Here is a 12,491-nt window from a genome sequence, read left to right as displayed (position 1 = left end):
TCATGTCCATGCTGGTGCCTGGAGCGTCGCCGAAGTCGGTCCCTCGCTCCAGAGGCAAGCCACCTCTGGCCCAGTCTTGGTCAAGGGAACATTCCCAACGCTGATCACTGCCCAGCGACCGCTCGGGGCTCTGTCCAGGTGGATCGCCCTTGACGCCAACCAGACTGTCTGGCTGAGTCCCATCTGGCCAGGTCTTGCAGCACCGCTCGTCCTCAAGGAGCTAATATCTACGGGATCGCAGCAGGCGTCACCATCAGTCCTTGTTTCCAAGAGGGTATCATAGTTGGTCACGGCACAGTCGTCGACGCCATTCCCACTCGGACTCTCTCTCCAAATGTCTGCCAAGACATCGCAGCCCCAAGTGTCAATTGCCGGCATCTCACCATCGCAGATCCACCTGTCAAGGCCATTCACGGAGCAGCTATTACCGTCGGTACCGGTCATCTATGTCGATCGTGCTTCCGTGGTCGTCATAGTTTCTGGCACTGCCACTCCTAACGGTCCAGTGACAGCAGCAGATCTTATGCTAACCCGGTCTCCATTCGTAGCAGTCCTTTGATGGGCCAGGCCAGCCAACCCGGACAGCTGGCCCTGCCATTGCCACAGCAGGTGCAGTGGCACTGAGTGTCATGGCTGGCCCAACGGTACCAGTGAACACCGTGACCTCCAGCACAGCATCTGGTGGGAGCTCACTCGATGGCCAGAGCTTCAGAAGCACCGTCAGCCTCCCTCTCCAGACCCCTGAGAAAGGAGTCGGTGGGACCTATGTCCTCAGCATCGTGCCCAGAGTCCAGCCAGGTGGTGGACCCTCCGGTACGTGCCAACTCCCAGAGCACCTCACTGGCCTCTTCACCCTGCCTGGAGGAGGCGATTGCGGCCCCGTCCCCCTCCATCCCGCAGGAGGACTTCATGGCCTACCAAGAAGTCTTAAAGAGGGTGGCAGCAAGCCTGCACCTACAGGCAGAGGAAATGGAGGAGCCCTCAGACTCCCTGTTTAACATATTATCCCCATCGGCACCGGGTAGAGTGGCCTTGCCCTCCTTGAAGGGGTGGCAAAGATTTCAAATGCCCTGTGACAAACTCTGGCCTCGTTGGTCCCCATCTCTAAAAATGCGAAACGCAAGTACTTTGTACCCACCAAGGGGCATGAGTACTTGTATACTCACCCAGTGTCCAACTCCCTGGTGGTCGAGTCGGTCAACCACAGGGAGCGGCAGGGTCAGCCAGTCCCGACCTCAAAGAACAAAGACTCTGAGACTGGACTCTTTTTCAGAAGAAAAATTTATTCTTCTTCGAGCTTCCAGTTACAAGTAGTGAACCATCAGGCTCTCCTGGGCCGGTACAAATTCAGTCTGTGGGGCTCCCTGCCTAAGTTTGAGGACTCCCTCCAGGAGTGTGATAGGAAGGAGTTCAAGGCGCTAGTGGAGGAAGGGGCAGCGACCACTAGGGCGTCCCTGCAGGCAGCCTCGGATGCTGGGGACACGGCCACACGATCAATGACCTCCGCAGTGTCCATGAGACGGGCGTCATGGCTCCTGCTCTCTGGGCTGTCAAGCGAGGCAGTCTTCCATGCAGGATCTCCAGTTTGACAGGAAAGCAGATACAAGGCTGGTTGGCATGAAGGACTCCCGCACGACCCTCCAGACTCTGGGCCGCTATATCCCGGCTCCGGCAAAACCTAAGTTCAAGCCACAGCAGACTCCAGCCCAGACCACCCTCTCAAAGTATGAGGCCGCCTGTAAGAAGCAACGGGACTATAAGAGATGCCCCCAGAGGTAGTCTCAGCCTGCCCCCCAGCCTGGGTCCTCCAAGGGCAAGCAGGCAGGGAAAAGGCATTTTTGATGGGATGCTCGGGGGTACCCCACGAGTCTTCAGCAGGTATCCACCCCCAAATAAGCTTCCCTTCTCCAACTGGTTGTTAGCTTTCCTCCCGGAATGATTGCGGCTGACCTTGGACCGATGGGTTCTCAACACCATCTCCCAGGGTTACCCTCTCCAATTTATTTCCTCCCTGCCCAACCACTTCCTGCCCCTGTCCTTCTTGGGGGACCACTCGCATGAAGCTCTGCTCAAGCAAGAGGTGAGGCGGCTCCTAGGACTGGGAGCAATAGAAGCGGTGCTTGAGGAGTTCATGGGCAAGGGGTATTACTTCTGTTGTTTCCTTATCCTGAAGGCCAAAGGGGGCTCAGGCCCATCCTGGACCTCCCAGGCCTGAACTAGTATATGGTGAAGCTCAAGTTCCGCATGGTCTCCCTGGTCGATCTCCTCTCAGCGGCTCTCCAACTGGATCACCTTGTGCATCTGTACTTGTTATGGCCTGGCGGGAATCCCAATTGTGAAGGCGCACTCAACTCGTGTGCAGGCCTCATCGGCTGTCTTTTTGGCCTATGTCCCCATCCAGGATATTTGTAAGGCAGCTATATGGTCTTCAGTTCACACTTTCACCTCGCATTATGCGATTGTCTCCCAAACCAGGGAGGGGGCTGGGTTTGGCAGGGCTCTGCTCTGTCCCAAGAACTTATGAAGTCCTACCCACCTCCAACAGATATAGCTTGGAATCACCTACTGTGGAATACACATGAGCAATCACTCGAAGAGAAGACAGTTACCTTTTCTGTAACTGGTGTTCTTCAAGATGTGTTGCTCATGTCTATTCCACATCCCACCCTCCAAGAAGGAACAGAGGGTGGGGGGAGCGCGCAGCTCCCATTACACCACACCATGGAGGCACCACTCCAGGCGTCGCTGGGGTGCTCCCCTTCAGATACTGCTAGGGGAAATACTTCCGGCACCAGTGCACGTGGCGAGCACGCATACCTACTGTGAAATAGACATGAGCAACACATCTCAAGAAACACCAGTTATGGAAAAGGTAAATGTCTTTTGTTTCATGGCCAAAATTTGGTTATAGATCTACATGTTGAAATTCAAGTGACAACTTGATATTGGTCTAATTTTGGAAAATTTCCTGTCAGCCACCTTGTCCACCATCTAAATTAGACTAAAGTAGGGAGATAAGGTAGGCCATACAAAGATCAGATGCATACATGAGAAGCCTAGGAAGGACTTTCAAATTTCCAACCAAAACTGCTCCAGGGTCCCAGATTTGGAGGTAGCTTACTCAAAACACACCTTCATCAAACTACTGTACCTCCCTCAAAACAAGCTGAATAGGGGGTCGTGAAAACTGAGTTTCAAAGCTCTGATTGTTTTACAAATTCCCCTATATGTACTCTGAAATTCAGTCAAACTGATGTTACCAGTGTAGTGTCTAGGCCTTGTCTAAGCTAGCGTAGTGTCATATCTAGGCCCTGTCCACATATGCAGGCACATGCTGCCCACCTGATTTGGGGGGATAATCTTTAAACATAAGGATATTCTAAAGTCCTTTGTATTTGCAGTAAGACTGCCCACTAAGGTGTCGTTGTGACAGTAGGATTTTTTGTGATGTGGAAACTTGTCCATTAGGAACTCAAAACTTATCAGTTTTCCACACAGGTTAATGCTCAGACATCAAATGGTGGTATACTGTTGGTCATGATCAGTGTGGGATGAATTGAACGTGTTGTGTTGATTGAAAGCTTTTTATCTGTCACTATACTTCCCTAATTTATCCACCATAGGGAAGGACAGGTGCTAATGTGCTAAGCTTTTTAGCTACCGCCGTTGAATTTCATGCTTGTGTATTACACTGGAAACTGAATATTTTCAGCAGAGTGCCATACTTTGGAATCTGTTCTCCTCTCAGTGGGGATACAAGTTTCCATCAACATGAATAGAGTTTATGAAATAATGCACACCGAGAGAACAATAGATGTTGATGACTGAAATGCTTGGTTTTACCTGAGCCTGTTTTTCAAATGGGAGTTGGCTTTTTCATTGCAGCTTTACCAAATTAATCCGTTGCCCTAGGAACAAAACAAAGATCTATCAAACCTATTTCTAAGATTATCTTCAAGTCAGAATAGAAAACCTTTCCAGAAAGATTGCGATTGGTAGATTTAGACTTGGCACGAGTTCCCCACCTTTTCCCACCCTCCTCCACACACTGCTTAAGTTACTGAAAGAGGCTATGAAGAGAAACAAGTGTGAGGATGAGGAAATGTTAGTCTCATATTATCAGTTTAATGGTGGTAAACTGAAACAAAAGTCTAAAAATATTCAGTTACACCACCTCCTCCCCCCCCCCCCCCCCAAAAAAAAAATCTGGTAAAGTGGTAGGGCAACTTCTTTGACAGACCCAGGTTCATCTGGGGTTTAAATTATTTTTTTCTTTTTCCTGTTTTTATATATTATGCCAGTCTTATGATGCAACTGGGATTAAAACTTGACTTTTAATAAAGAAAATAGGACCAGCTATGGGCTTCAGGAGCCACATGCTTGAATAACATCTAGGAAGCTTTATTATAAGTGGAGTAGGTAATGATGACCATTGTTAAGGTTTCCCAACACTTTTCATATACAACTCTGTTTTCAATTGCTTATAACTTTGCTGAACTCTAACCGTTTGGGCTGAAATTTACCATACAGGGCTGCAGAAGTATTGCATAAGAACAGAGGAACTGACAGACAGAACATCTATCTGACATAATATGACTTTAGCCACAAATTGAGACTTTAGAAGAAGGTGCAAGAAACTGGGATCTTTGTGAATTGCAGAGGCCAGTGAGGAAGGCAAACATCTGAAATTTTGACCAAATGGCTGCAACTTTAATTTCTCAAGGCCATCTGTCCTGGGTGCACTGGGGAAGGCAATAGATGATTCACCTCTCATCTAGCCTCCCAGTTTCAATGCTCAGATCCAGAGCATCATGTTCACAGTATTCAACCCACCCACTTAAAATCAGACCTCATCAAAGTCTGTATTATTCCAATCCCTACTGCATTTTTCACTGGTGGGTGGAGTGGTAAGAGGTCCTCTTCTGCTTAGCCTGGCCCTTTAATTAATGTCCCTGTGTCCCAGCCAGCCAAACCAGGAGCTAGGGTTGAAGTAAGTTAATCTTTCAAGTCTTGATTGGCTTGAGAGAGAAGCTTCTCTGATCCCCTTTTCTGCTGTAGCATGTGAAGTTTGAACCACTTTTGGTACTTGACTAATATGCAAATAGTCACTCGGCAGGCTTTTGGATTAATAATTTCTGCTGTTGGATTTGTTGACTGTTGTGTCTCTAGTCTTTGCTCACTGGTTGAGACTTGATATTTGGTTTTGCTGCTTTTCTTCAGATGTTACTTTATTTGCTAACTTCTGAAGGATGAGCAGTTCTCTAGCCTCAGCCAAGGGGCAAAGATAATATCAAATAATTGCAAGCATTACAGTTTAACAGCTGATAAGATACATTTTGTATCCTGAAAATTACTATGGGGTGTGATGACCAGCCTCCAACTACTGTGGATAACTTTAGTTATCACCTTGGAAGTGATTTGATGCCTTTGTCCTCTTCCCTGGTTTCCACACCAGATACTTAAGTCTGACTATACTGTGCACAAGGCCCCTTATGTTCTAGATTCTGCTTGCTGCCATATAGGATGGCATGCTTGGTCATGTTACATAGATATAAAGAGATTGCTTAGAAAGGCTATTGATCTTTTTTTGGCACGTGAAAGGTCAGGAATACCCTTCTGCAATCCTTATGGCACATAGACTGGATGTAGTGGATTAATATGGTAACTGGACTTGCTATTGATGCCATGGGTTCAAGTTTGGCTTAGATCACAAATAACGATTTAAGATATTGAACCACTTATCCATATGTTGAGCAAAAATTCCTTCCATATGGAAATATAAACATTTATTCTCATGAGAAGTCTTGGAGAAAGAGATGCCATATCAGGACAGAGGAGGTGTTGGAGAACTTTCACATAGCATGCTCCCTTTAGGTATAGGCACTCACCAAGGATATCTGTGTTTCACTCTGAGCAGTCAGACTTACAAATGTCACTGAAGAATGGTTGGAGGTAGGGGAGTACCCCATCCTTCCCCTTCTCATCTTGTTGGATTGGAATCACAAATTAGATGCCACAAGGTCTATTTGGTTGCAGTTCAAACTTCCTGCCAGGGCTTAGTCTCATCCAATGCTGGTTGAGCAGCATTGCCCTACAAATACTGCCCTGTCAGAGGCCACTCTTCAGATATGGCATCAGACATCTCTTTTACTCTCTCTCTGGCTGTCAAGGGGGAAGTTGGCATCAGTGATTTTAAAAGACTAAGGTAACTACAGTGTGCTGGCAAACATTCCCTCAAATAGAAAATGAGATCTTGGCTGACTGTAAATTATTGCTAAATTGCTGACACAACTGCTGCATCATCAGTATCTTGGTCTGTGAAGTGCTTTGTTGTCCCTGGAGTAGAAGAAGCATTGTATAAAATCAAGGTGTGCTCTGTTTGACATGTATCAGTCCCTACTGTTTCTGTATTAGTGTTCCATAAATCATTAAATGTAATCGTCAGGCACTCAATTACTGCAGTGACGAATGCAGTATAAGAACCTACGTAGAAGAGAATTTTCTGTTATCCCATTGCCCGTCTTTGGTAATGGATGTCCTGAAACCTTCAGGGCGAAGGAGTTTAGCGTTCACTGTTTGGTGTCTTGTTTCAGCTGGAGCAGATTGCAATGCTGGGAATTATTCTGAAAGATCTTTTAGGAATTTCCTCCTTTGCCCTTAGGCTGAAAGAGAGAAATACATTCTTTCTGACTTAATGCACGCATTGCTACCTTTTCCTTTTGAATAGCATCTGCAGCGCTGTAAATGAGCAAGCTGTAATCAAACAGCCCCCTTCTTTGGTTTTCCCAAGTGACTAATCATGTTAGGCTAGGGCTCTGCTATTGAAGTCTTTCTTCACTTTAATATACTGGAATGCATTCTCAATGGCAGACTTGAGCATCTGCTGTCTATTCATAAAGTAGATGAATTGGGTAGACGAGATGTGTGATGGCGGTCCTCTGATAAAAGATCTTGTGGGTCTTCTCCCACTGGTAATGAAAGGCGAGCCATTGTGCCCTTGACCATTCAGGTCTGTAACTTGAATAAATGGTGACATGAGCGGGGAAGGAGTTAAATCTTTCTCCTGCATCATTACACTAAAAAAGTGAAACAAAAAAAAATGCCAAACCCATCTTGATTGATTCATAGTCCATATTAAAATCCCTTCCCCTAGTTTCTTGATAGGGAAACTGTATTAAATGTTTAGTAGAGAAAGAAGATTCCCTTCCCCCACCAAAGGAGGACTCCTGTTTCTAACTTCAGCTTTTTATTTTTTTATCTTTCTTTTTTTTTTGTTGGTAAATCTCCCAGACAACAGCAGTTCTGTAGAGAGTTTAAATATGAAGGAATGGCAGGACGGGCTAAGGGCACTTCTACCGAACATTAACATCAACTTTGGTGGGCTGCCCAATCCTTCTTCCCCCTCCAACGCCAACCACAGTGTACCAACGTCCAACACTGCCACCTCCGACAGCCTGAATTGGGACAGCCCTGGCAGCTGGATGGACCCCGCAATCATCACAGGTAACCATTTCTCACTCCTTCAGCTCCACTGGCAAACATCAGCTGGGTATTTGGTACAAACTAATCGGCATCTGAAAAAAAAAGTCTGTATGCGGTGGTCTATTCCAGCTTCCATCTACAAAACCTCAAGGAGCCAGGAATCCTTGTGGAACAAATAGGTATAATAAACCCCCACATAGCTCTTTCCAGTGCATGCCCAGGATCTTCACAGGTGGTTAGGATGCTCAGTGTATAACTTTAGGCTCATGTTGGCTTCCCTTCTGCTGGATGGCATGTCCGGTATGTGCACTGCTGGTCTTCTGTTAATGCCTTCAGTGCCTGGACTTCCTAATTTAAAAATGAACATACTCCACTTGTTTATAAAGCTCTCTTTTATAAGGCTGTCTGGTTGTGTATCTGTTAGATAGCTGAAGCATGATTCAATAAGGGAGGAAAAGCATGCAGTAGTGGTAGAACTGGGTTTGGGTAGGTAATGGACAGGGACCTGGACCTTGTGATTAGGGGGGCTTGGCAAATGCTTGATGTAAGAATATGGACTTAATGACAAAAATGGTATTTCTAGGAGGGAAACTCTCCTATTTGGATTTAAATGCTCATCTTTGTGAGAAGAGTGAGAGAGAAACTGTATAAACATGTTTTCTGTACAAACTAATTGTTTTCTCACCACTGCCATCTATTAGGTTAAACTGACCTCCTTCACTCTGAACATGTTTCTATCATGACTCACCTGTTTTTCTCCCACTTTTTTCTTCTCTTCACAGGGATCCCAGCCTCCACAGGAAACAGTTTAGACTCCCTTCAAGACGACAATCCACCACATTGGCTAAAATCTCTTCAAGCCCTCACAGAGATGGACGGCCCCAGTGCAGCCCCATCACAGACCCACCACAGTAACCCCTTCAGCACACAGATCCCTCTGCACAGAGCCAGTTGGAACCCCTACTCTCCCCCTTCAAACCCCACCAGTTTCCATTCCCCTCCCCCAGGCTTTCAGACAGCCTTCAGACCCCCCAGTAAAACCCCCACAGATCTACTACAGAGCTCAGCGCTGGATCGTCATTAGGAAGGGAGGAGGAAAAGACATGAGAGATGCAGGAATTGCCCCACCCTGATTCCTCCCCACGCCCAACCACCATTCCCTTCTCATGTCTGTCTTTCTGAAGAATCTAGTTCCTGATCAAATCTTCTCCTCCACCCCCAAATGCAATGCGATCACAGGGTCATGACCGTATTTTTTTTGTTGTAAAGTTTCTGCTGATCCAGTGTTTGAAATACACTGTTTAAAAATATTTCCTTAAACGTAAGAAAAAAGAGAGAGAGAAATCAAAGTGCTGTCTCAATGCTTAAAAAGAGAATATATCTGTCCTATGTCTTTTGCACATAATGAGCATTTCTGCCTAGCAGAAAAAGTCAATCTACAGTAGGGGAGAAATGTAATGCTAAAATGTAGAATCAATTACAGAAACAGGAACATTTTTATTTTTAGTTTAAACAAAATTACTAAACATGTGGAGGAAAGCAGTGGCCTCGCAGTTATTTTGCATTCAAGTGTCACTACACAGGGAAATTGCTATGTGTTTTGTTTTTTTTTTTTGGAAGGGAGTACTTTGTGTAAGTCAGTAAGAAGTTTGACGAAGTGGGTCAAAGGACAAAACTTGTAGACGTAACTGGCATGTTGTTAAAGAGTGGTTTAAAGAGGGGGAAACGTTTTTTAAAAAAATTTTGGCTTTAGATTTAAAGTAAACTTTAATGTTTTAAAAGTATTCACAGATTTAATACCTAGCATATAACATAATATAAGCAGCTGAAACACAAGTGATATTTACATCAGTCTTTCTGTCTCCTCTGTCAATCTCTCTCTTTTTTTTTTTTTTTTTTAAATTCACCTGACTAGGGCACTCTGGGATAGCACTGCATTGGGGCCACATGATCACCATCAGGAGCGCAACCTTTGACCTCCTCTGCCTGCAGCTTTTACTTAACCCTGTAGTTTCTGGACGTTTGTGCAGTATTGAAAAGACAGGAAAAAAAGAAACAGATAAATAAACATGGTTATAACCTGACTCTAAAACTAAAACCAAGGAAATGTACCTCTTTCTTCAGAATTAAAACTAAAATCTTAAATAAAACAGAAAACTTGATGATGACTTTGTTTTCCTTGGTTTTTAACTCTGCATGGGGTTTTATGGAGTACCAGCAAATCCTACTAGCTTCTTCCCATTCATCTTAAACTGAAACTACTCATTACAATAAAAGTATTTAGCATACCCAAAACATACTTTGAGCCTCCTCCATTGGATTGGAGGACTGTGTATACATATAGGTGAAAAGCTATGGAAAAACAAAGGGATTGTGACATCATGCTAAGTGTATATATTTAGAGGCGACCTACAGAGAGGAGGGTATTTGGTTCACACCTTATCTGCTTCTTTGTTTTGCTTGTTTTACTTGAGAAATTCAAATCTTGTTTTCCCTGGGAGTGGGGACAAATAGCGCAGTGGTAACATAGTAGCATGATGGCACTGAAAGCTGAGCAATGTGGGGAGCAGGGGAGGGAGTTCTAGTTACTGCTTAAAACTTGGTTTTTCAGTCTCTGTACCTCCCAATGCCTAGTGAACATTTGGCAAAGGGACATCTTCAACGACTCAACACCCCTGCCCTTGGGTGCAGGTGTGCAAGAGCTGTTTACATACATGAGACCTCTAATGGCACATCTACACAACGAGCAGCAAAGAGTCTCCGAGCCCAGGTCAACAGGCTTGGACTCACTGCCATGGGCTGTGTAGATGTACCCTAAGAGGTCTGCCAGGGAGCCCAACTTTGGTTGTCATGGTATTTTAAAATAAGCAAACTTTTTGATGGGTGGGAGATGAGATTAGGGAATGATGCTTTCAATTCAAGCCCTACCTTCATGTCCTCTGCAGGAGACTTTCTATTCTAATAGCCCCATAGTCCACTAACCAGCTGCAGACTTGGCAAGCTTTTTAGTGTTGGTGACTTTAGAAAAGCTACTTCCTCTCTTCTCATTCCACATTGCCCTTCAGTGCAGTTTTCAGAGTGATTGCTTTTCCTAGGAGCATTTATTTACTAAGGCTTGTTAACTGAGGCTACTGGCTGTAGACAGTTGTCATTGAAAATAAGTTTTGTGCCCAGAGTGCTCAGAAGAATGCTTTTCAACCTGTTCATGCCAAAAAAATTACTTGCCTGAAACCTATCGGGTGTTTAATGGCCTCTGGATTAAAAGATTTTATTTAACAAAAAATGAAAATTAAAGTTGATGTGGACTGAAATCAATGTGTGAGCGCCCCCTGCTGCTCCCTAGCAAGCAATTCCTTCATAAGCATGCCAGACACATGAATTCTAGGTGAAGAAAGCAAGTTGGCTTTAATTTCCTTATTGAGATCATGGTGAGGATTGGGGTAATTCTAAGCAAAAACCTCTATCATTAGCAAAACTTTCCAACTTCTGTTAAAGGACTACAAATCCCTATAAATAGCCCTCTTAAAGGCTGGTGCAATTAGTTGCTGCTATTTAAGGTAGCAACTCATGAAGCTTACCCACTTCCATGTATTTGGATTCAGTCCCGCTGCCAGAGTTTGGAACGTTTAAAACAAAAACCTACATATCAAATTCTCATGCCGAGTATTGGGTAGGCCCAATGAATTGTGCTAGCCCTATGAGAGTCATCTCACCATTCAGAAGTTTCATGCTAGCTGCATTCTTCTCTTCCTGGGGCTTCACCTCTCTGCTCACAAAAACAACTCCCTAGCTGGTAACTTTGGGTATAAAGATGTTATTGCAGCCATCTTGCCAGTGTATGGTATTAACTTGTAACCTCTCAAATCTAGATTTAACAAAGTGATAATGCTGCAACAGACAATACATCAGATGGGCTTAATATGTTTGTTGTCTAGTTGTCTCATCTGCTGTCCATGGCTGATTCCTTCACTGGGAGATAGGCCCAGGGTGGTTTTTAAGCTGTTCAAGTGTATTGCATCGGGAAAGTGATGAGGCTTCATTAGGCTCTTATGTGGCTCTGGTTACCAATATGGTTTTCTTTTTTTGCATCAAACTCTGTACCAGTCCTTTTATTGAAAGACCAGTTTACATTTTCATCTGTGTTCTGGCCTTATGTCCTTATCTGTGCATGCTTTGTTGCTATTTAATATGTTCTCAGTGGCTAATTTATTATACTGTTTGCATATCTTTGTAGTAGTCAGGCCAGGAGAAGTTCATGACCTACTGGTAGCCTCATGATCCTTGACCAACAGACAAATTAGGTATAGTGAGGCCTATCTCTACCCAAAATAAATTTTGGATGGGGACTGAAACAAATACACCTTCAGAACTATAGGTGTCTTTTCTTAGCAAGGGTCAGCTCCACCTCTGGGAAGTCAAAGGTTCTGAATACAGCAGATTTGGTTACCTATTTAACAACCTTTTTCATGGAACTGTAGAGGGTAATAATGCTGTAAAGCTGAATAGTCTTTAAATTTAAAACACATATGTGGATGGTGGTGGAAAGGATGGGCATAGTGATTACAGCCATGCTCTGCTCTCCAGGGAATAGGTTGACAAATGTGCAAGTATCTACCACTACAAATGCAGTCCTAGCAGTACCATTTAACACTGGTTAACACAGTACCAGAACACTGCTGCCAACTCCAGGCATTCAAAAATTATGACTGGCTTAAAAATCATAAGATATTTTTAAATTGGCATATTTGCCTTATAGTTTTTGAGCCCTTAAGATTCATGTTTTCAAGTTTTTCTCCACAGCCATAAGTGCTAGAAACATTGTGGTGGCAGGAGGGAATCGATGAAATCTGAGAATCTCATGTAATCAGATGGCTCCAGGCGCTGGGACTTAAAAAAACCAAACAAACACGCCAACTGTCACAAAACTTATGGCTTTATTAAAAGAATTGACTGTGTTTTCATGGAGGCTTCTTTGGCTTAAGCACATATTTCCCCCACACTCATGCCAG

The 12,491-nt window shown here is 44.4% G+C and overlaps 1 protein-coding gene across 9 annotated transcripts in view; it reads left to right on the top strand.

Annotated features, from left to right (window-relative positions):
• The window catches only part of CNOT4 (CCR4-NOT transcription complex subunit 4), a 125,338-nt gene extending 115,688 nt beyond the window's left edge, over positions 1–9,650 (top strand). For 6 of the 9 annotated variants that reach the window (XM_030548436.1, XM_030548434.1, XM_030548435.1 and 3 more), the window contains 2 exons: positions 7,291–7,503; positions 8,265–9,650. In XM_030548436.1, the coding sequence (XP_030404296.1) occupies positions 7,291–7,503; positions 8,265–8,566 (515 nt within the window). In that variant the 3' untranslated portion in view covers positions 8,567–9,650. The remainder of the gene's footprint in view (positions 1–7,290; positions 7,504–8,264) is intronic. The other 3 variants (XM_030548440.1, XM_030548439.1, XM_030548438.1) reach the window with 1 other exon arrangement.
• Positions 9,651–12,491: the final 2,841 nt, after the last annotated feature.

This window comes from Gopherus evgoodei, chromosome 1 (genome assembly GCF_007399415.2).
Source record: "Gopherus evgoodei ecotype Sinaloan lineage chromosome 1, rGopEvg1_v1.p, whole genome shotgun sequence".
Lineage (NCBI taxonomy): Eukaryota > Metazoa > Chordata > Testudines > Testudinidae > Gopherus > Gopherus evgoodei.
The sequence above is the reverse complement of the archived record's forward strand: the minus strand, read 5'-3'. Positions and strand labels throughout refer to the sequence as shown.